Source organism: Hippocampus comes, unplaced genomic scaffold (genome assembly GCF_001891065.2).
Source record: "Hippocampus comes isolate QL1 unplaced genomic scaffold, H_comes_QL1_v1.1 scaffold93, whole genome shotgun sequence".
Taxonomy (NCBI): domain Eukaryota; kingdom Metazoa; phylum Chordata; class Actinopteri; order Syngnathiformes; family Syngnathidae; genus Hippocampus; species Hippocampus comes.
In genome coordinates, this window is record NW_017805481.1 from 1,232,475 (window position 1) to 1,257,102 (window position 24,628).

At 44.6% G+C, this 24,628-nt stretch overlaps 1 protein-coding gene and 1 long non-coding RNA gene across 5 annotated transcripts in view; one reads left to right on the forward strand and one right to left on the reverse strand.

The window, feature by feature from the left end:
* The first annotated feature begins 1,669 nt into the window (after nucleotides 1–1,669).
* cyth1a (cytohesin 1a) overlaps nucleotides 1,670–24,628 on the forward strand; it is a 25,055-nt gene continuing 2,096 nt past the window's right edge. Inside the window, exons 1-9 of one of the 4 annotated variants that reach the window (XM_019875846.1) lie at nucleotides 1,670–1,716; nucleotides 16,011–16,093; nucleotides 18,003–18,067; nucleotides 19,622–19,688; nucleotides 19,766–19,884; nucleotides 20,549–20,629; nucleotides 21,034–21,146; nucleotides 21,667–21,815; nucleotides 21,892–22,004. In XM_019875846.1, the coding sequence (XP_019731405.1) occupies nucleotides 1,698–1,716; nucleotides 16,011–16,093; nucleotides 18,003–18,067; nucleotides 19,622–19,688; nucleotides 19,766–19,884; nucleotides 20,549–20,629; nucleotides 21,034–21,146; nucleotides 21,667–21,815; nucleotides 21,892–22,004 (809 nt within the window). In that variant the 5' untranslated portion in view covers nucleotides 1,670–1,697. Of the gene's footprint in view, nucleotides 1,717–3,508; nucleotides 3,789–7,283; nucleotides 7,312–12,269; nucleotides 12,445–16,010; nucleotides 16,094–18,002; nucleotides 18,068–19,621; nucleotides 19,689–19,765; nucleotides 19,885–20,548; nucleotides 20,630–21,033; nucleotides 21,147–21,666; nucleotides 21,816–21,891; nucleotides 22,005–24,628 lie in introns of those variants that run through there. The other 3 variants (XM_019875843.1, XM_019875845.1, XM_019875847.1) reach the window with 3 other exon arrangements.
* Nucleotides 3,677–6,458, reverse strand: LOC109519365 (uncharacterized). Its single transcript, XR_002168937.1, has 3 exons — nucleotides 6,215–6,458; nucleotides 5,142–5,316; nucleotides 3,677–3,793 (listed from the first exon to the last, which is right to left on the reverse strand). It is a non-coding gene; the product is annotated as an uncharacterized LOC109519365 (long non-coding RNA).

The following is a 24,628-nucleotide window of genomic DNA, read 5'->3' on the forward strand; positions in this document are numbered from 1 at the left end:
CACCCCATCTTCTTTGTTCCTTTTATATCATACTTGCCTCCTTGCCCATAACTTTTTCTCATTCAGAGTTTCCTACCCCCCATCCTTTCATTCCATCCTGTCTCCCTTTTCGATCCGTCACCCCTCCGCTTCCCTCATTCAATCCCCGTCATTCTTTCCTGTCTAACATACCTTTCCTTCAACCTCATTTCCTTCCATCCATCCTCCCTACCTACTTGTATCATAACTTTCCTTCCATACCATCCATCTTGCCACCCTCCTCCCTCCCTATTTCTTCCATCCATCATCCCTAAGGTCCTTACTTTCATAGCATTTCTTTCTTTCTGGTTTCCTTCCATCTCATTTTCCACCCTTTCATATCATCCAGGGCACTTCCCCTTCTTAATCCCCCTTTCCTTTTCTCCTTTTGTCAATACATTGACTTCCACCTTGCCCTTCTTCTCTTTCCGTCCTCCCCTCCCGTTCACACCATTCTGGTTGATCCCTCCCTCCTTCCTTCTTTCATCCTGTCACTCCTTTCAAACATTTGCTTCCTTCCTTTTCCCCTTTCCATCTATCCTTCCTTGAGTGTGGTCGTTTCCTTCTGCTTCCATCTTTCCTTCGCGTCTTCATTCCTTCCTTTTCATACTCAATGTTTCCTTCCCTCCTTTCATGCGTCCTCATTTCCTTTTCTCCTTTTCCCGGTTGTTCTTTCCTTCATGTACTCATCCATCCTCCTCCGTCTTTCCTTACATCCATCCTTCCATTCAGACGTTGTTTCCCGCCATAAATCTTCCTTTTATCTGTCCTTTCCCTTTCCTTACGCCATGTTTCCTCCCTTCGTTCCATCCTTCCTTCATCCCTTTTTCCCTCCCGTCTCGTCACCCTTGTTTTCAGCCCACCTTCCTACACTGATACGTACAAATTCAGTTCCGATTTCTTATGTAATTATTTACACGAAAGACCGAGAACGGGAGGTGGGGGGAATATGCGAACACCTTTTGTCAGGTGAAGTCGGGGGTGGCGTCACGGAGGAGACGGGGGCGGGGCGGCGGCGTCAGAAGTTACCGCTGCCCTCGTTTGACAGCACGTACACAAACCTTTATTTTGTGTTTTGTCAAGTTCAAAGTGGCGAGGCGAAGGATACGTTGGGTGGATACGAGCGTGGACGAAGGAGGAGGAGTATCCAAAATAGAAAGAGAGAGAGCGGAAGGAGGTTTCCGGCTTGCTCCGGGCGGTGCGCTGATAAGCTCGTTGCCGCCTCCGGCGGCTGAGACTCCCTCACGCCGCCACAGGAGTACCGGGAAGCTGATAAGCTCGTTGCCGCCTCCCCGCCTCCCTCCTCCGGCCACTGAGACTCCCTCACGCCGCCACAGGAGTACCGGGATGGAGGGAGACACTCCAGGTTTGTCTCTAACAACTCTTCTTTCCTCACATCTACCATGTGACTTACTATATGCATATATAAAAAGGGGAAAAATAGGTTATGTCATGTACAGTTATTATGAAGCGTCAGACTGCAGATATGACGGCACGCTGCTGCTGTACTGAGCAACTAATGTACCGGTAATCGCAGGTGGAAAGGATACGAGATGATTTATCATAATGTGCTGAGGTTGGCGAGGAAATGACAGAGGCGTTTGTATCAATGTGCGCTGATAAGCTCGTTGCCGCCTCCGGCGGCTGAGACTCCCTCACGCCGCCACAGGAGTACCGGGATGGAGGGAGACACTCCAGGTTTGTCCCTAACAACTCTTCTTTCCTCACATCTACCATGTGACTTACTATATGCATATATAAAAAGGGGAAAAATAGGTTATGTCATGTACAGTTATTATGAAGCGTCAGACTGCAGATATGACGGCACGCTGCTGCTGTACTGAGCAACTAATGTACCGGTAATCGCAGGTGGAAAGGATACGAGATGATTTATCATAATGTGCTGAGGTTGGCGAGGAAATGACAGAGGCGTTTGTATCAATTATGCATCACTTGAGTATTCCGTGTGCTTGCAGAGCATCTCAAAATAGAGCAGCAGTAAGCACTGTCCTCATTGCAACGTTTCCAACCAAAACAAATGAATGTTATAAATTAATTGTTATTCTATATATCAGGAGTAGTTTGGTTTTATTTTTTATATTTTTACATTGATTTGTTTTTACATGTAATGTTTTATTTACATATCTATGTGTCTTTACGCTTGTATTTATACACGCACATGCATACTTTATATTACGCTAAGATTTTTAAAGCATAGTCGTTTACACTTTTTTCATTTTTATGGTATATTTATTTTCACTACTCATATATATTTATCATAGTCGTATGTCTGTCTCTACGTGTGCCCTGCGACTGGCTGGTGACCAGTTCAGGGTGTAGTCCACCTTTCGCCTAGAAATTATTTTTTTCCACTGTACTGCCACCACCACTCGTGTTCCTCTCCAATTGAACTGAGGCAGCTTTTTGTTGTGATCATGTTGGTGAACCCTCCCTTCGTTATGATTGGCACTTGTGCAGCGCATGCACACAGACCCTGTCATGAACAAACGCACAGTGAGAAGAGAGGAGCTGTCAAATTTAGTAGCAAACCAGCCAAACCACGAGAGACCCATGCTAATAATAGTAAAAAACAGAATATACGACGCAGAAACGGACGTTAAAAAGTGAGAGCGTCTCATTAAAATGCACCGATTGTGACCATCGGAAGTTTTTACTGTGACAGTTTGATTCTGTGATCTCCACATTAAGTCTATATTTAGTGTTCAACTCTAGCATCTCGCTGCAGGGGAGGATGTTAACGTTTTTATGTTGGGGGTGGGGGGGGGGTGAACGGCACGGTTTGTAGTGGTTGACGGGAATGCATTTATTTGGTAGAAATTAGTGATTTTGTTGTTTTGAAGTTGTTGTAGTGAACGCTTAAAAGACCCAACTATTTGTATACGATCCATTAAAAAGTCACAAGTCCATAAAATGTCCCAAATTGTTTGAGTAGACGCAGTCGTTTTGTAGTTGCACACTGCCTCCACCTTGTGGTTGACTTTGTTATCAACTTTGAGTTTGGGTCACTTGTACCTCGAAATTATGTCCAAATATGCCACCAAGTGGCATTAATCACTTTTATTTTTGAACACAAATATTTGTGAACCTGTTGGTATTTGGCCGTATGGCAAACCGCGATGACGTTCAAATCGATTGAGCGATGGCGCCCCCTATTAACTGCTGTAACAAAACTACAATAAGAACTAGAACTGTAATCTGGGGTAATAAGGGATTGCCCGTTAATAAGCGACACATTTTCAGACGACATAAATACAATGGAAAAAAAAAATATGAAAAATTGTCACTTATTAACACAAATTATGGACTGTGGATTTATGTCACTTTAAAAGTGCTTGTGACTGAAAAAAAGTACATTTTTGCGCTGTCTCGCATGATTTTGGGGACTGACAGGGAGAAAAGAGTTGATGGAGAAACACTGAGACAGCAATACAAAAAGAGGAACCGGGCGAAAACGGAAGCAGCCGCCTCGGAAAACAAGTCACGTCTTCTAAGAGGCGCGAGTAGATGAAGTGAATCCGGTGAAATTCATTCAACTATTCTGGATTCGCCCAAGAAACTCTCAGTGGAATAACAACTTCCTAGTTATATATCTGTAGTGTGTGTAGTGTGAGTCTTCAGAAAAGTGCTGTACAAATTCGATTTTTGACTATTATTAATATTATTCGACATGGGGACAGTCAATGAACTCTGCATCTCCAGCCTTCACTCGTTCTTGTGTCCTGGCGTGGAGATACTCCAGCAAGCTGCAGGTAACCTTTTAAATGAAAAAAACAAAACACATTTTTTGGCACTCATTTCTAATGTTTGTTTCATGTATTTTTTTAATGAATTCATTCATGCTGCGACTGCTTCTAGTACATATGGACGTTAAGATTGATTTATTTTTTTGTCCAATCAGATTTCAGATTCTATGTGACCCCAGGGAAACCTGACCTCTCCATAGACCTTCAGAGTAGTGCTAACTAATGTAACTTGTACTATATTAGCAATAGGACTGCTCTTTAACCAATCTGATTTCAAATTTATCCCCCCACAGGGCCAGAGCACTGGTCTTATATGATAAATCAGAATTGTTCCATTCCCTAATTGATTGGTCGGTGCAACCTTTGTCGCACATTTTGTCACACTATGATACTTGATGCCCAGCTTTGTTATCGGAAGTCATTCCGCCAGACGATGTTGACATGACTTGACGTGTTGCAGCGAATATTGTAAGCTGCTGACGGAGTGTGACGCAAAGGGAAGTGTCACTGATTTCCAAACGTCTGAATCAGCATGGTGTGTGTGTATGTGTGTGTGTGTGTGTGTGTGTGTGTGTGTGTGTGTGTGTGTGTGTGTGTGTGTGTGTGAAGAGATGTGTGTGTGTGTGTGTGTGTGTGTGTGTGTGTGTGTGTGAAGAGACGACGTGGATCCCGAATGGGGAAGTCCATTAGTTTTGGTCGTGGTGTGGTAATGCGATGACAGCACAATCTCACTGGCTGTTGTCATGCAAACTCAAACGACCCCTGAAGGTCTCACGGATGTTTAATCCCGATTGACTTGTGCTGTCACCTCATAATGATCGCTTTCAGATTGATTTTCGGGGTGTTCGTACATCACCCTCCAAAACTCACTCAGTAGCGCGCCCTGAAAAGCGAAAAAAAAAATATCACACACTTACACCAGTTTCATGTATCAACACGGAATTTGGCGGACGTGTCTCTCGTAATGGGACACACCCAAAAAATGTCTAAAGGGCCCAACTGAACAGAAAGTCCGCCGTTTTTTTTGAGGCAGCCATTTTGGAAAGAAAAACGATATTTTTACACACACACGCACACACGCACACACATACACACACTTTTTTTGTGGCTGTCTATCATGTTTGATGATTGTTGCTTAAGGGCAAAGTTAAGTTGCATAAAAGTTTATGACACTCTTGACTATCGATGCTATTCATTAGCCTATCTATGGCATTTTGCATTGTTGTGTGGTTGTTTTAAGTACATGTGTGATTCCCTTTTATGCTTTAGTTTAAAAATCAACTTGAACTGTAACATGATATCCGACTCAGCTAATGGTCACGCAGCAAGTTGCTTTCCAAGACAGGAAGTAATATATACCATTCTAAAAGCTATTATTTGGCTACAGGGCAGTAAAATCGACATGCAAGCAGCCAGAAGTGTGGCGTTCATATCACGCATCAAGCAATCAATCATTCAGGACTATTTCTGCCTTGCGGTCAGACAATTACAGGGAGGTTTCCCCGTTGAAAGTTGTCATGAACGCACCGTGCACCTGCAGAAGGAAAACAGCAGCTTTCAAAATCAGACCTGCAGCGGTACAACTCAATAATTGTGGCTGAGTCATCTTTCATGCATGCCTAGCAATAAGTGAGAAGTCAAATATAAAATATAGAGAGACCAAAACATCACTTTTGAAATCTATTGTCACTGTCATTGAACACCCAAAACAAATTGCAAGCATAAAATGTACAGAAGATACCGTATGTATTGTGCTGCATGTTCCTTTAAGAGGCGGGGGGCCGGTGGGGTGGGTTGTGAAGTGGGCGACTGCTTGTGAAATGTATTGGTTCATTGTTATGTGTTTTGAATAATTTTATTGAATTTTTATTTCATTCCATAATTTGTTAATTTTGTTGAAAATAATTTTTACATGCTCTTGAATGCCTTTATGATTAAAATAAACCATTTTACATATTTTATACAAAGATGGGTATGAAGACCCTTGTCTTCATAAGCGGATCAGAAAATGGATAGATGGATGAATATGACGGCATAAAAAACAAAAAAAAACAACATCTTGTAAAATATTGTAAATGTTTTACTTTCAAGTGAATATTTGACAGAACTTGCGACTTTGCCCTGCCTGGTTCCAGAGACTAACTTGGAATTGAACTGCTAGTTCATAGAAATAACCGAAAGGGGTCACTGTTGATTGCGTTTGCTGGACATTGATCACTCCATAATTCACATGAAGATAGAATTCAAAAGGAAAACGCTCTGTAATTTGTTTTCTGCAACAAAAGTAAAAAGTAAAAGCGATCACCTCCTAACTGGCTGTATTGTTGTGTGACGCTTGAACACAAGTGAAGCCTTCAACGCAAAGTCGTCCGAAATGATCTGTAGACCTGATCTTTCGGAGGAACATGCGGTATTTGATAAGTGGCGATTACCTGACACTGCTGCGTGGAATCCGAACATGTAGCCCGTGCGAATGGGGGGGATTGTTTTCACAGGCTTTCACAAAGCAGCATTCTTGCACTTCCAACTCTTCTACCTTCGTGAGCAAGCAACGGCAGGCTCTGCCACTTTCCGGTTGACCGGCGTTAATGAGTCACTGGAAAGCAAAAAAGATTCATATGATCAATAGATGCCCGTGTGTGTTTCACCGCACATGCAACAGGTTGTTGTTTTATTTTTCTCGACTAACACGAGGGGATGTGGGCCATTTTATTTATTTATTTTACTCTCTCTTAAAAGCTGCTGTATGTGTCAATCAAGTTACCCGCCCCCACACGGCCAGCTGTCCCGCCCTTCCCCAAGCACTCGCGCTTATACGCGTGCGGAAATGTGTGTGTGCGTGCGTGCGTGCGTGCGTGCGTGTGTGTGTGTGTGTGTGTGTGTGTGTGTGTGTGTGTGTGTGTGTGTGCGCGCGCGCGTGCGCGCGCGCGATTATGCACAAAACCGGGTGGAGAGGTGGGCCCTGAACGCGTCATCAGGCCCTTGGGCTGCACCTTTCGTCCAAGTAACGTCAAGACGAAAGGACACCCACATATGTCATGTACTTGTCTTCAAAATAAGACATTATGATCACAATCATATATGTTACTGTATTTTTAGTAAAACCCATTCTTCTCCTGTGAGACTATAATTAACGTCGTGAATCCCAACTTGAATTTGATGTATTTCCCATGGACACTCTTGCCTGACACGGCGCTGTTGCTTTATTGTGAAAATCTGGAGGGTTTCAGTAGCAGGTTATAGTTCCGACTTTGTTGACATGACAGTCGCGCGTACTTGCACGGTAACTACAGGACTTGGGCGGACTTTTGCCTGGAGCTCCCACCCGTTGAAACAGCTCCCTTTTACAAGCTACAACCTACTTTTACCTTGATAATACACATCTTGTTGTTACTTGTTGGGGGAAAAGTGATAAAAAGGCTGAGGAAATTAACTTTGGGTGCTTATAAGACTCGTCGAACTTGAGCGTCGGACTCGAAAGCAGCAAGACAGACAGACAACATGGTGTTAAAGTCCGAAGACGGCGTAGGTGAGTCAGACTCTTAACGGGTCACATAAAATGTACATAAATATGTTGGAAAGAATATTACTGTAATACTCCACCGTGACGCCCGTGTGAAACTTTGGCATATGGGCACACTCCGGAAGTCGCTGTAATCGGCATTTAATTTCAGTCGTTGAATTATTTTTTTCCTCAAAGGTTGTTCTGATTTGTTTTCTTCATAAAAGGCCACTTGTTTGTCTATATTGGAGTTCTGTGTACGTTTTGAAGGACATTTTATTCGAAAATACTCAGCGGAATGTGCAAGTGTTAAGTACACCTGCCTCACATTCAGAGGTTCCGGGTTCGAATCTGGAAGCTGTGTGGCGTTTGCACGCTCAGCTTCTGCTTCAAAATGTTTTCTCCGTATACTTTAGTGTCAACCCACATCCCCAAAACATCAAAACATCAAACATTGTATTCTACATTGCCCATGGATGTGAATGTGATTGGACGCCATCTGTGCGCTGTGATGGGAGGTGACCAATCCAGGGTGTATCTGGGCTGAAACAGTCTCCAGCTCACCTTAATGTGGAAAATTGCGGTAGTAAATGGATGGATGAGATTCCATTCCAGAAAAGCAGCGGGCAGGGTTGGGCATGTGAGCCCTGCCCATGGGCACCTCCAGGAAGTATCGCAGAGGACTGGTTACCAGTCATAAGGCAACAATCATACCGCTGGGACTGAACATTTCCAGCATTGCAAACTGGAAATGCAATCAACAACAATTCAAATATCCCATTTGATTTTGAGTCAGATGCGGTGTACGCCATGAACTGGTTGCCAGCCAGACGCAGGTCACCGAGTTATTGTTGATGATTGTTTTGGAATATCGGAGGAAGCTGGAGAACAAGAAAAGTCCCAGAAGATTCAAACCTGGATCTTAGATTATATTCACTGCTTTCATCATTGTTGTATTGTATTCATAAACCCTGAAATGACCTCCTGCTGGGTTTGTTTATGTCAACAAACACAAGACTTTTCAGGCAGCTGCTTCACTTTATTTGCCGTTTGACATGTGACACTGCATGCAGTCGTCGAGCACCGTTAATGTCATGTTTAGCGTTAATGTCATGTTTAGCGCAGCAACAGGTGCGAAGCGCCCCCCCCCCCACCACCCCGGCCTCCATTGTCAGCCCTTACGTACACCTTGCTCGCGTTGCCCTTCTTTTGAATGTTTTATAATCCCAAAAGAAGTGTGTTCGCAACACCCTCCCCGGGGGTTCAACAATACATCTCTGTTCTCTGTCGCAGGCGGCGTTAACTAGCCCACGCCGACTGCGTGAGCGCTAAACGTATTAACGTTGATCTCGCCGACTGATCCTGTTATGTGCTGCCATTGCTCCTTTGTGATGCTCAGGATAAGACGGAGAGAGACTCCACGCGGGGCCACGCAGCTGCTTTGTTTGTCCTATTTGTCTGTGCCGCATGGTTGGTGCATGGTTGGTGGTGGGTGGGCCTGTGGACTTAAAAGTTAGTCGTGACGAATGGCTGCACCGCAAGTCCCTGCCGCTAATTGCTCCGGTGGTTTGATAAACCCGCGCTGTCTCGCCACAATCGTGTTTTTCACAGGTTTTTACGTCGGCGGACGCCATTTTTTTCCGCTCAACTCAGCGTTTTTGACTATAATGCAGTTAGATAATTGTGTTTTGACGTGAGTCTCGTGTTACTAGAGTACGACCGTTTGCGTCGGGATGAATGCCAAATAACATGTTGCGCATCGAAAGTTGGGAATCCCCAAGGTTTTGGAGTTTCAAAAAAAGTTTCTGCCGCAAAATAGAAATACATTCCAGGGTCAAATTGTGGCCATCAGAACACGTATGTTAGTTTGGAGTTAGTTTTAGTCACTGAAGCAGATTTCACACAAAGGACTGAATACATATCTGTTGTCCACTGAGTAGGGCCTGACTGATATGGATTTTTTTTTTAGGCCAATTCCGATTCCAATATTTCTGATTAATTGGCAGATTATTTAGAAATATATTGGTCCCTTGATGTCACAACAATAAAAAAAAATATGAATTGCAGTCAGATCATTAGAATTTTTTTTCCAATCCTTTATCCTTAAGTCCAGAGAGAAAAATCAGCCAAAAATTGCCCTTTTTTTTCAATTCTTTTGCGCGCTGTATTCTACATTTTATGTTTAAAAAAAAATCCATCTCACGTGAAATATTTTTAAAATTCTAAACAAGGCTACAAACCTCAGCAGCACTTGATGTGGTCTTTATTAACCAGCCAATTAAATGAATTTACTCTGAACATTGAGAAGGCTCAGCCAGTTCCACAGCTAGGTTTTTTTTTTTTTTTTAAAGGCTGGTGTGCAGCAGGTACGTACATGCCTGCGGTCGCATTTACCTTGGTGCAAAATGGCGGCTCAGGTCTGCAGGTACAGCTTGGGAGTGTCATAGAAAGCAGGCGTGTAACTATGAATCAGATGTGCTTCGTTTGTGCTCTGTAAATAGAGAAAGCAAATACCCAGCCTGCGCCCACTTCGCCAGTACCTTGACGATGTGAAAAAGAAAGAGAAAAGAAAGCGTTCCCAAAAGGTTGGCCGTGTTCAGCTTTCACTCCCGCCGCGACGTGCGTACGTGCGTGAGAGAGACCGACAAACAGGAAGCTCGGAGTTTGAAAATACGCTGCACAGGAAGTGGCAACATTCTGTGTTTGACTTTGCTCCAATTTTGCTATTTAAAGCAGGCTGTTTCAAGACTTCCCAAGAGCACAGGTGTCAAAGTCAAGGCCCAGGGGCCAGATCTGTCCCGCCACATCCTTTTATGTGGCCCGCGAAAGCAAATCAAGCATGTCAAGTTCCACGATGCTTGCTCAAGTCTGAACCAAAATGTCAAATCGTCATATGTAATCCACGATAACAGTCATTATCCTTGACTTTTGATTTTAAAAATACTTATCCATCAATTTGTTGTGTGCTCTGTATGAAATATGTGGAGGTGATTAAACATTTAGATGGTTTCCCAAAATTCAAAACGTAGAAAGTAAAGATCCGTTTTTAATGCAGTGGGTAAACCGTAGTCGTCAGAAAAATAAATCCTCAAACAGAATACTGATTCCTGAAAAATGAACACAAGCACAGCAACAGTGTGTGTGTGTGTGTGTGTGTGTGTGTGTGTGCGTGTGTGTGTGTGTGTGTGTGTGTGTGTGTGTGTGTGGGCGTGTGTGTACACGCGCGCACACTTTGATGTAATCCCGAGCAATTCGTTGCAAAGTATTTCCAAACACTTGTTTTTTTTTTTTTACTTCCCGCCACTGCACTAGAAAGTCCCAGGCTTGTCTGGATGTGCCGTTGCCGAGAGGATGTTGATAATTTGGCGGCCGCGATAAGAATCAAGGCTAGTGACCATCAGAGCACAAAGGCGAGCATTGTGGCTCCAAATGGTTCTTCCGCTCCCAAAGGGGCCCCCGAGAAGCGTTTTGCCTCGGCGTGTAAAAACAACTCGATTATTGAAAGAACTCAGTATCTTTTAGCGTCCGTGTCGATGGATTACGCGCGTTTGATTGTGCGAGCGCAGCTGCGGGATGTTTGTGTTGTTTTGTCCGCATGTTTGCTTTGACGCTGAAGCCGCGGCGGCCTCGCTATTCATTCCTTCACGGCCGCCTCACCCTGCTAGCATTGGAACAGAAACGAAACTTTCGTGTGGCCGCGGCGGGACGACACTTTCACTCAAACAAAACCCAGCGTGGAATGGCTAATCAAGGATGGTCATCTGCTCTCTCGGGGAGTGTTTCTGATTGAGGCGCCGATTGAGTCTCGTCATTATCCCGTAACGTTATATGGTATAAAGGTGCTACACAAAACAGGGAAAGCAAACATGAACAGCGTTCTAATTTAAGACCATAATATCTCTGTCTCGACTCCCGACATGAATTCAGGATTGACGTTTCACCGTATGAGACACAGCAGAGTGTTGAGCTGACTCATCCCATTCGGCGTAGACGCGGGGTTGCAAAGCACATGCCATTAACGTACGCACACAAGAGGCAACAAGCCGTAATCTTACACAATGCGCTGGTATGTGTCGACAAGATAGCGCTCTCTACGGGGTAGATCAGGGGTGTCCAAACTTTTTTTTTTTTGTTTCGGGGCCCCATACATAAAAATGGAACGATGAAAGGGGCCATTTTAAAATTATTCAACTTTTTGAAACATGTGAAAGTCAGTCAAGAAATCAATTATATATCGTTTGTCTTGTCTCGTTAATTTCATTGGTTTTCTGTTCAAAGTGTTAAAGGCAAATATTTGAGGATTTTTTTGGGGGTGGCCACCAGCCCTCTAATTTTGTTATTTATTTATTTTTTTATCATGTCGCGGACCACTGAAAAAAGGCATGGCGGGCCGCAAATGCTTCCCCGGGCCGTAGTTTGGACACCCCTGGTGCAGACAAATGATTATCCCAAGTATAGATGCACATTGTCAAGTAGGTCGCCGTGAATCAGTATGACTCGTCGCATGACTTGTCAGGACATCGAGTATCCCAGCGTGAAGGGCTTGACTCACGTCTACTCGTGTTCGTTGGAGCTCACAAATTCCATTCAACTTTTTTTTTTGTTGTTGTTGTTGTTGTTATCATTAATTTGCTGGCGCCATTGTGGCTCATTAGATCGGCTTTGTTCAGTGACGGTTTGACCCAAAATGGATGAAAATCAGACTCCTTCAGACGTTTGAAGTCGTCTTTGAAATATACGCTAATATTAAGTCAATAGCATCTGTGATATACTGTGCGAATGTTTTTTTATATTTTTTTCTCCTCCACATAGCTCCTCCCCCATGTTTTGTTTATTTGAGGGGAGGAGGCGGCAGAGTAAGGAATGGCCACGGGGTGGAGCCTCCACGTTTCAAGGCAGCGAAGGCAAAATAGAGAAAAAAATCGGATGGAGACGGTGGGAGGAGGGAGGCTGCGTCCCACGTGTCTCCCGCTCCAAGCCGGCAGTCTGTGCATCTGGAAATCACTCTGTAACATCTATTTTTACCTCACGAGGATGGACGCCTTGTTCGACAAGAATTAGCAGAATTATCATTTTGGTTTTTCAATTCCTGTGTCATCCAGGAAGTTTGGGATTAAGAGGAGAACAAAACCTTGACACCTCGGAGTGTCGGTCAGTCAGGTGAGTGGTCGGGTGTTTGGGAATCAATCTTCGTTTTTGCTCGATTTGTCATGTAGGACTTCTCTGGCAATCAGGATCGTCTAAAACAGTCCCGCATTGGACGTGTTGTCTCGTTGGTTTACGGTAAGGTCGGATGACATCTGAAAGGAATGAACTTGGTCTGACTGATCGCGGCGATGTGCTGCTTGTCAGAGTGGGTGGGGTGAAGTTTGATTGAGAGATTTAGTTCACTGACCAAGATCGTATTTTCGGACTGTGAACGTGCATCCTGAGGAGAAAAAAAAAAAGCCTTTAAGAAGATTTGAATGTTTTCATGACACTGGGATAGAGCATTTGTGCATTGACTTGCACCTTGTTGAGGAATTCACCTTATCCTACTTTTAACTCACCCTGGGATCATTCCACCGACTCGGCTTCCATCCCACGCGTCACGACAACGCAACGTTTCTTCTTTTCGGACGTCTCCTCCCACAGTACAGGTCGGATTTATGATTCATAAGCGGTGGTCTGCTGGCTCCAGCTCGTTTCGTGTCCAAGTGTGCGTCAATTAAGAGTCAGGAAGTCAGCGGTGAGCACATTTGGGATGGCGCCCATTTTACTGACTGACTTGACTTTTCAAAACCGCCTCTTGTCTATGTTGCAGGTTGTTTGGTTTGGGTCTGAAGGTGTGTGGTCTCACAGCATTGGCGGTGGGACTTGACGTCTTGACGTTGTGTCCGCTTATGATCCTTACACCACTTTTCGTTGCTGGAAGAACAGCGTTGGTATGGGGAAGCCTAATGGGGAACGGTGTAGGCGGACGTCCATTTGTTAGTGGCCAACTGAAGTGATTAATTGCGCTTGTGACCTGTGCCGAATGCATTACGGCTCATCATGACTCCTCCTTGGTACACCCGGCGCTCTTCTTGGCTTAGCCTTGAGGTCGGGAAGCCTTGTGGGTTGAAGAGGAAGTTAGCTCAACGTAAAGATGGTTCTACACCCTTGTTTCGCAATTTTTTTTTTTTTTTGACACATGGGACCTAAAAGTATTGTCATAACATGGAATACTGTCCATAAAATGAGTCGTGATGAGAGATGTTACCGAAGAGGCGGCGGAGGCAATTAAGCCCGATGAAGCGTGTCTTAGGACGAGATGGATGCTGTTGCTTTTAATAGAAACATTACCGTCATGGACCAAAGTAAACAAAGCATGACTTTAGACTTTGTATTCCAATCAACTGCATCAGGTCCAAGTTAAAAAAAAAATGTGAGTCATCACAAACGCTGTCCTGTTAGATTACTTGATCCTTTAACAGGGAAATTTTAGTTCCAGTGTTTATGATGCAACTGTCAATACATAGTTGCGTATCATAACACCAGAGTTCAGTAGCTCTATCATTAGCACCGTCACAAGTTATGAGTTTAAATATTTTTGAACCTTGTGTGCAGAGAGGCGCTCTTTAAATTGGGTCACATCTGCAAAAGAGCAGGACGGAGTGATCCTGCAAGGACTCTGAATCCTAATTTCCTTATTTTCCAAAGAGAGCTCTTTTGAGATCTGGGTGGAAATGAGATGTCTGCCTCTCAGGCCAACGTGGATTTCTGCATGGATATTAGCGGACTGTGACGCTGCGGGAGAGTGAGCTATAATTAGGGTTTTTCCTGGCTCAAATTGAGGCAGAGGTGGTACCCTCCTGACCATGCGCCACGACGTGCATGCGTTCTGTCATTTCAACGGACTCACTTTCTTTTACAGGAAACGTACTCTGAATTCAGAGTTCCAGTAAGAATATGACTTTGATCGTGTTAAAGCAGTAGTTTATTAAAACTTGCGTAATAAAGGCCTTTTCTCAGAGTCCACACAAACTGTGGGGTCAGTATTCATAAAGTACCGGAGCTCGGTGAAGGAGAACGTGAGCCCGTTGGTTCAGGTCTTTCCTGTGCACTGCTGTTGCGATAGCGCCTCCGTAGTGGCACACCGCTGCAACTGCAGTTAAAATACAAAGCTGCCGCAGAGGGACATCAATCCTTCGATCATCACAGCTGGAGGTTTACCCTGTTTTGAGCGATATCAATCGATCCGACTGGGGCCGCCGCAAAATTAGCTCTAGGTGGCCGCCATGCAATTTTGAACGCAGGAAAAAAATCTTGGCTCTAATTGTTTCTCCCTTGACGTGTCACTTCCCGGACCCTCACCAGAAACTGTTTGAGCAATCCAGGAAGTCAGCCGTCCGAAACTGTACTCCCGTGCCTCGACAAAATGGATGTAGTGCATGCACTCGCATAACAATCAAGATTGCTACTTCGAAGACAAAGTACACTTGGATGTCTTTCTCTTTCTGGATGAGGACATTTCATCACATTGGTCCCAATCTGTCACGTTGCTACAAGGTTCTTATGCATTCGTTCTCCCTTCATTACTTCTCTCTCTCTCTCTCTTTATATATTCCCTTTCCGAAGACTGCCTCTTTTCATCAGGCCGTGCCAGGCCAGACGTTCGCTGACTCATGGCCAAGTGGTGACTCTTGTACAAGAGGGGAAACAAGCAGCTCTCAGCATTTAATTTAAGCGGATGGTTTCCTGCCCAGCGGTGTTGCTTGTGTTTTGGGAAGTGACACACGCTTGGTACCAACCTGGATGAGGCCTTTTTTTGTGTGTCCTGCTCTCCTCTGGACCTTGTTGTTCAGTGTGGTTTCTGTAGATACTCAATATTAGGAGTGATGAGGGTGGTTAGCTTGTGATTTGTTGATGGTAGTCAATCATCAGCCATTAGGATAAAATTACCCCTCTGGCGATGATTGTCATTTTTAAAGGTGGATGAGCTAAGCATGCGACGCGCCAAGCACAAAGAGAGAAGCAATGCTAACTGCTAATCTAGTGCGAAATTTGAAGTAGCACACCCTGAGAATAAATGTTCGGTTAGTACTGTAGACGTTTCACAGAAGTCTGGCGCAAACTGCGTTACAGTAGAGCGTAATCGATTATGAACATCAAATGCGCAGGTCAACTTATTATAATTATTGTGTCTCGAAAGAAAATATGCAACAGCTACAGAGGTAGCATGCACATCTGAAAACTGGAACTGAATCGTTGTCACCTCATATGAACGCCAGCCAGCCTTAAAGATAAAAAGTATATTTATGAAGAATGTATTAAATTCAGAATTTTTAATCGCCATCTTATTTGCGATGGTCTGTCCTATTTTGCACCATAGAGTGCTGAATTTTAATTTTAGGTTTTCAATTTGGTACATGTTGTCAAAATTATATTCTGTGTTATGTTTTTGTTTGTATTTCTTTTACGAGTTTAGTAAACTACCGTATAACCTATTTAGACACACTTCCATGATAATTTATATAATTTAATTTCATATCGACATGTATACCGTGCGGAGGGATTCAGTTTATCAAGTCATGTGAATTTTAGGCCCTCTTGCCCAAGCCAGTTTGTGACTTTGTGAGATGAAGAATTTCTGTGCCTCGCCCTCAGGGATTTGCCTGCCGAGTGTTTTTTAGTTAACTCATTGAAAAAGGACAAAGCAATTTTATTTTTGGTGTCTTGTGTGCTCATCTCCCGTTTCGTCCTAGTGCCGGACGACCTTACTCCGGAGGAGCAGCAGGAGCTGGAGAACATCCGCCTGCGCAAGCTGGAGCTGCTGGAGGACATTCAGGTACTGTCAAGTTCAAAGATTAGAGTGGGACTTTGAACGCCTAAATATGCCCTACAAGTTGTGCAATTTGGAATTGGACACAAAAAAAAAAAAATCATGTTTGGCATATGAGCTGAATTCCGCTCGCAGTTTTTCGTTGGCTTTGTCTTGACAAGTCTGAACAAAGTACAGGTTGTGTTGAACCTGAGATGTTCCAGTGTAATCGATGTACCAAAGATATTATGCATCATTATGTCAAAGTTAGTTATTACTGTTTGTGTGTGTGTGTGTGTGTGTGTGTGTGTGTGCGTGTGTGTGTATAATGTCCCAATGTCAATGGGGCCAAAAGGAACGAAAATAGGCAGTGGTATTTTGTGCAGCATCGACACATTTGTTTGTCTTCTACAGTACCCGGGAACTATGACCAAAAATTCTCCCAAACTTTCCTCTGTGGGCGAGTATTTATATTTGGACCTGCAAAACAATGTCAGAATCCTTGCTTTAACTCTTTCCCCACGCCTTGGTGTTCCCCCTCCCTGCTTCTCCAACAAATTCCCCCGCCACACATTTCAACCCAAGTGGAATGTGGAGTATTTCCTACCCAGATCTCATTTCCCCCAGCCAAACATTTGTGCTCGTGGTTGAGCCATTCAAACGAAGCTCTCTCTAAAGTGATTGCTGTAGGCTGAGTGACGTGAAGTGTGGTTTTAACTACATAATGTTTGGTAATATTCAGATAAAATATGCTCTCTCTGCGGTGGTTAGACAATTGACACACAGGGGTGACAGATTGTTATGCCCCTACGTCCAGATGTCCCTGCGGGAGAATCGACTTCCAACTGTCCTCGCAGACAAACGCTGCAGGCTGACACCCACACTTTAATGAGCCTTGACTGGCATCGTCGCCTGAAAACCCCCCCCCCCCCAATAACCCCTCCCCTCTACGTATTTGGTGGTGCGCGCTGACCGCTCCCCGCCCCCTGTCGACTCCCACGCCCTCCTCCGCCGGCCCTGCGGGTCAAGGCCTCCAGTGTGCGCCCAGCCATTGTTTGCGGAGGCAAGCATTTGAGGAATGCGTCGGGATTGCGCAGCTCTCGACGACACAGATGTTGCCTTTGTGGTACGGCCCGTAACGAAATAGCGGTTCTGAATCAAGGAGCTTTGTTTGGCTCGTTTATGACTTTAGAACTCAATACAGGATTGTGTACAAATCCCATATCATGATTATTTTGACTTTTTAATACAATGATTTTTGGTGTTCTCCTACATGAATTTTTTTATGGAGCCAAACAACGAATGAAACCAATTTCCTTCAAAATGCGTAGGGCACACTTTAGTTTTGGAGACACGCGACGGTCATGACAATAAGCAGATCGACGTCACTTTGTTTGAATGAAGCTCGTGAGCCATCTTCTATTCTGAATGTTTCGAGAAGGTGATGGTACCTTTCCCGGAAAGCATGGCCAATTCTATTACTTGACTGTAAACCAAAAATATTTTAGTTTGATATCTCAATGTGGATTTAGTTTAGATAGTGTAGTTTGAGAGCTGTTTATTGGGGGTGATGAATTCTGAAGCAGAGAGCAGCCGGAAAATCCTTCATAGAAATTGCACAAACTTTGGCGGGATCCAACGCAACCATTTAAAACGTCGACCAAGTAAATCAGTGAAAACATTTCAAAACAGAGCTGCACAAAAGGTGATGCTACTTTCCTCAAACGCCAAGAGCCACCGAGAGCCACCCAAGCTTGAATCCACTTTTTCAGCCTTGCTTCACCATTTGCAAATGGGGCTTAAAACAGCCTCCGCTGAAGATGATTTCCATTTAAAATGAGACTGCCCCCAAATTTGTATTTTCTGATATATCTAATCGTGATTTCAGAATAGATTGGACATCATTAACAAGGGAACGCCGTTTTCTCTTCCACAGCGGCTGAAGGATGAGATAGCAGAGGTCACCAACGAGATCGAGAACCTGGGTTCTACCGAGGAGAGGTAAGGTGGAGCCTCCTTCGGAGATCCCTCAGCTGTTGCCATTTAGATATAACCTACTCCAAGTGGGCATTGTCGCAATTTGGGGGCCCCGCAATCACAAATGCCTTCATTTAAAGGCAGTGAAAAAGGGGGATAGACTCCAAGTGGGCATTGTCGCAATTTGGGGGCTTTCACACTCTACCCCGCAATCACTAATGCCTTCATTTAAAGGCAGTGAAAAAGGGGGATAACCAATCCCTACGACCCCGCCCCTCTCCGCCCGATGGCAAATATCAGATTCCCTGTCGCCCAAAACCGACTTGTTTTCCTTCTGTTTACTTAGCAAATGAAGCTGTCAATTATTGATAGTCGATGGCTATCTCGTCACACCAAAAACTCCTCCCACATTGGCCGTGCTTTTAAGGCACTTTAAATGTTTTATCCGGCGCACCCACACCCCACATGATGGGAGGTCTCATTGAATAATGCAGTGGGCCGAAGCAGACAATGCAAGGTCCCCAGGGAAAGGGGGCGTTGGGGTCGACTACTTTGGTCAGAGAGATCCCATCAACAGCAGATGAATCATGGCGCACTTTGGCTTGCCTCCCAAACCCATTAAAGGGTTTCATCTCCTCAATGCGATCACGGCGTCTTTCCGCGACGACACTTTGTGTTCACGTTTGTCCGTTGTCTGCTGAGGTTTTACTTTTAAGGAGCTCAGCAGCAGACAGAAAAAAAAGCCAAAGGAATTCCAGGAGGGAGAGGCAAAGAAGGCTTGGGGAAGTCACCGTGGCGACAGCAATTCCTTGAAAACCCACTTTGACCCCTTTGAGCAGCTCCAGGCCCCGAGAAAGGACTTCTTCCCATAAGCAGGATTAGTCACGGCCGTGAGGGTCCACAAAGAGGAGGTGTCAGGAAATATCATTTTAATAATGCGATTTGTGAGTCACGTTGGATCAGATGACTCGTCAGTTGGATGAATGAATCACAGTGGTAGATTATAGGTGAAAATTAGGCAAAAATGCTGAGGTCAGACAGCAAGGTAGCCTTGTGGTTAGGACGTCTGCCTCACAGTTTAGAGGTTTGCGGTTCAAGACACTGTCGTGTTGAATGATGTACAGAAACTGCTACACTATACAAAATGCCAAAGCGTGTCAGATGACAAAAATATCTTCAATAAATGAATGATTATACTTGTCAGAAATGTTGATTGCTAAATGTATTCATTTGGGCAGATCACTTTTGTTGGTCAAAGCGAGCGGTAACAAGTTTTGCTTCAAATGACCAATCAGAAAATGGAAAAATAATGACGTAATTGAGGGCCAGCAGAGGACGAATTTGAAATCTGATTGGTTCAAGAAAACAGTCCTATTGCTTATTACATTTTATGCCCTACGGTTGCCTGGCCACCTTGTTCAGAGTGTACCCCAAAGTCAAGTGGGATCGTCTCCAACTGGCCTGCAACCCCAACCGCTATAGAAAATGGATGATTGGATGATCACCTCAGTCTTCTTAGTCCTTAGATTTGATCTATGATCTTCACAAATAACAGCAGCTCCATTTCTGAACTTCCAGGAAAACCATGCAGAGGAACAAACAGGTGGCAATGGGCCGCAAGAAATTCAACATGGACCCCAAAAAGGTAGGCGAGTGATAACTGTGATTCATGAGATGTGACTGAGGAATTTTTTTTTTTAACCCCCACGTGTCCTTTATTAGGGAATTCAGTTCCTCATTGAGAATGATTTGTTGAAGAACACCAGCGATGACATCGCTCAGTTTCTTTGCAAGGGCGAGGGTCTAAACAAAACAGCCATTGGGGATTATCTCGGGGAAAGGTAAGGGATCCACATTCCGATATACTAGAAGTGCATAGTTTCCATATTGCTCACTTTCCTTGTGGTGCGGGGCCACACCCATTAATTCCCCAAAATACTTTACTGGTCCCACATTGAGACAATGTCTCCTCCTCGCTCGCCTCCATCTGCTTTCGATTGTCTTAGTCACTCTTAAGTGATGCGCTCAAGACACCGTCTGCCTCATTTAAGGGAAATTGAAGATTGGAGTCTGTTGCTCAGTGCCGGTCCGAGGAAATGACACCGGGCTCTTTTTCGGTATGCGGGGATTACGGGTCAGACGGTCACGCATTAAGGGCGGGGTCTGGGAACGACTATTTTCTCTCAGCACGCTTTGAGGCGATCGACTCTGTTGCTAGTCCGCTGGGAGTGAAGCGGTGCGAGCTCACGGGAAAGATCATTTACTCCGAAGGGCACACGGGTCGCGGGGTGATGTCATCATCCAGATGAGATGATAAATGAATTAGCAAAAGGGGGCGAGCCTCTGTCACACCGTCTGATGGGGAGCGCCATCCCTTTACGACCAACGCATCTTCAGTCCTGCTCTATAGGCCTCAACAGTCAGACATTTACCTTTTGTTTAAATTCTGATTTTGTGCTCTTTAGCTCTTATTTAATCAAATGTATTTCCATGTTTGCCTTATAGAGATGAGTTCAACATACAGGTCCTCCACGCTTTTGTTGAACTTCATGAATTCACAGACCTCAACCTGGTGCAGGCCCTAAGGTAAGACGGTCGTAGCTGTGTCACATCTGCTACATCGTTGGAAACAAAGGGGAGGAACCTACAGCCATGACATCAAATGCATTTATGTGTCAAAAAATATTATTTGACTCCATTCTCGAAGAATAACTTGATTTAGTCAGACCATAGCCTTGTCTAATGACATGACTTGATGAGAATTTTTTTTTAAAACAACAAAAGAACTTTAGTCTAACTGACATATCTTGAAAAATATGACTTCATTCCTGAATATTTTGACTTGCCAAGCAAACCTGAGACTAAGACAACCACTTTAATAAGTCTTTATTCACTTAAAATTGCCATTTTAAAACCCACCCCTGCTAGGCACCATGCCCACCACCCTCCAAGCACTTTTCTTCACCGCATCCTGACCTTTGTCCTCACAGACAGTTCCTGTGGAGCTTTCGGCTCCCGGGAGAAGCCCAGAAGATCGACCGCATGATGGAGGCCTTCGCTCAGCGCTACTGCCAGTGCAACCCTGGCGTTTTCCAATCCACAGGTGCCAGCTAAGAACCTTTTCAATTTAGCTCCTTTAGAATCATGAGTGACTGTTTGATAATTTGCCATTATTTCAGTCGAGGGGAGCCTAATGGTGTGTCGAGCTACTTACTTTCTTTGGCAGACACAAAGTCTGCCAAGCTTGTCTTTTAGGCGTTGTCTGCCTTTTGGGAATAATGCGCATAGATGAGCGGCTCTATCATGGATGCAGAAGGATGTGCATAATGCATGGGGGTGTGGGCGGGGGGCTGCTTAACCGCCTCGCACGACAGATAAAGTGCTGCTTCGTCAGCCGCATGCTCAGGCTTTCACGAGAACAGCGGCTGCATTAAGCTAACTTTCAGACTGTGTCTAGTAGTGTTGACACGACACCACAACTGTGGCTAGCATACCGTACCTTTCAGTTTTGATGACGAAAGTAATGTTGTACCTTTTTATACCATGCAACCCCATTGACAAGTCACCTCAGTGTGAGCAACGTGGCATGCCGCTAAGGTCTGACTGTGACGCGTGTATTCCAGACACCTGCTACATCCTGTCGTTCGCCATCATCATGCTCAACACCAGCCTCCACAACCCCAACGTGAAGGACAAGCCCACCGTCGAGCGCTTCATCTCCATGAACCGGGGGATCAACGAGGGGGGAGACCTCCCCGAAGACCTGCTCAGGGCAAGCTTTGGGACCAAGGCCCCTCTCGTTCCGATTCCAAGTCGCTGTGCGTTAACCGCATCTTTCTCCAATGCAGAATCTTTACGAGAGCATCAAGAATGAGCCGTTTAAAATTCCAGAGGATGACGGCAACGACCTCACGCACACCTTCTTCAACCCGGACAGAGAAGGCTGGCTCCTAAAACTGGGTGAGGGGGCGATTAATTGATATCTTTCATCACCAAAAATTAATTTTGAAAATATCATTGCCATCCAGTATGGTATGTTGTCAGACAAGTAGTGGCGCACACATCAGTCGGTTAAAAAAAAAAAATGAGGTCAACAACTTATGGGTGTGCGTGTCTTTGTGTACACACATTTGACGCCGACGCTGAAGACGCCGTGTTTTCATGAATTATGAATGCGGCCTTGAGATCAGACCGCCATATGTGGAGGCTTATAAATCTTTGAAGATGCATACATTGACATACACACAGGAAAGGAAGTCTATGTGCATAAATGTCAACATACTGTTAGTGGAGGGAGACATAGTACACTTTCCCCCGCCCCCTACCATTAAAAATGGTGACCAGGTACCTTATGCTTGTCTGTATTGTACTGCCCCCAGATGGTCAGGGTTCGCACACCAGAAAAAGCAGCAAAATGTCCATTGAAAGAAAACAATTTACATTTACGTTTACGCATAGAACGGATTAATGGCCTTTCCATTTATTGCAATGAAGAAAAATTATTTGAGTTGTGCAACTGTTTTGATTTTTAGCACGATCACGGAACGAATGAAATCCATCATAAGGCATTGCTAAAGTTCTACCATTCTTGATCCTTTGATGAAAAAAAGCATGCCCGCAGACATGTTATTTAGACACCTGGGAGCCTTTTTAAATTGTGAACCAAATTCATACGTCTCCTTCGGTCTTTTATTTCGTGATGTACGCATGGCAGACACTCGTCGGCTGCCTTGTTGTGTTTCCGGATGTTCCAAAGACACCTGGGAGCCGTTTTAAATTGTGAACCAAATTCAAACGTCTCCTTCGGTCTTTTATGCGTGATGTACGCATGGCAGACCCTCGTCGGCTGCCTTGTTGTGTTTCCGGATGTTCCACAGGTCAACTGATGGTGGCTGAAACTCACAGTGGTGGATTTCTCAACACTCCCCTCCTGTTTCCTCCCTCCTTGTACTGATTCGCTCTGATTAGTCAAAAGTCCATGGTGTCAATCACTGTGAATCTCGACAATTGGCCGGCGTCAAGTTTTCCCCGCTAATCAAAAAGAAGCAAAATCAAGGTGGAGGATAAAATGAGTGACAATATGGAGCCAAGCCAAGGCATTGTTTTGTGTTCGGGCTTTTCAGTGTGCACAGCTCCACCAAGTGGCTGAAAGAAGTGCGACACCGCAAAGCAGTGCATGAAGTACAATAATTCCTTCTCATTTATTTCATTTGATGATTTATTTTTTGTTTCCCTGTTTCCTCTTCGTTTGTTTGTTTGTTCCCATGATTTTGGCTGTTATCTTTCCTACCTCAGGAGGTATGTACACCTGCACTTCCCAAACAAACAAAAAAAAAACCAACAACAAAAGACACACTCCATCTCTCAGCTCTGCGGTGCTTTTGGTGGGGCGCCATTATTGCTTTTTGGTCTCCTCCGACATCCAGTTGTTTTTTTTTTTTTTCCGTGTCTGTGGTTATTTCTGTTATTTCTCCATTACTGCTTTTTGTTCTCCTCCGACATCAAGTTGGGGTTTTTTTTCCGTGTCTGTGGTTATTTCTGTTATTTCAACTTTAGATGTTTGTCTGTTGAGTCCGCTCGCCGCGCTGGTGGTTTTTATTTTGTGTCCTCTCATTTTCTTTTTTATCTCTGCGGGTGGTTGGCGTCCACCCTCGTGGGTTCCTCTCGCTTTATGACCTCTCCCGCTGAGGTCTTCTGATGGTTACTATCTTTTCATGTGGGCTTTTGTTGCATCCAAAAGCTGCATTATACCCTTTCCTCCATCCGCCGCGGCAGCCACATAAAGACGTTGGTACGCGCAGGTTGGCTCTCTTGTCTATCGAACGGGAATACTGCAGCTTTTCAACTTCATGGCTCTTCTCTTTTCTATCCGGTGGATCAGATGCGTTGTGTGCTACTCGAGTGGAGAAAGCGGTGCGGGCAGCAAAGTGTTTGAGAGGGCCTCTATATGTAATCCAATTGAATATCATTTGCCGTTTTTATAGCGGAACCTCTATACAATCTAATTATATTTGGAATCATTTGTTCCGGAGTCCAAACTGTCTCCATCGTAAAACCTTTGCAGTCACAATTAATATTTCCGCCTTACTGATCAAAAGACCCCCAAACCAACACAAAATGAATGTCAGGGAGATCAAAGCTCGCCTGCCTCGCATCCCCTTCCCTCCACTCGAGCATCCACCCGCCGATTCAATTCGAGGGTCCCCAAGCCACACTCGGCTTTGTCTTCGTTTCGTCTATGCCACCCTGCTTGTTTTTGGTCAAGATGACGTTCCGAAGGGGCTACACGTGTCTGTTGTTCAGGGGTGGGCAAGGTTGCCTTACGACATACTTTGCCCACTCCTGCTGTAGATGATTTGTAGATGTTTGACCTATCATGATGCTTTGGGATATGATGGGATGTCATATACAGCTTGAATGCCTGCATATGATCAGAAAAAGGGTGTGTCACAATGTGCGGGAACCCGCGGACCGTAACTATAACCCTCTCTTTCCTCTCTCGCAGTATAGACGTATGTCAACTAACACGGTGGTGGGCTCACATAGTCTAGACTTCACTTGTAGTTAACCAAGAAGGCCCCCCCC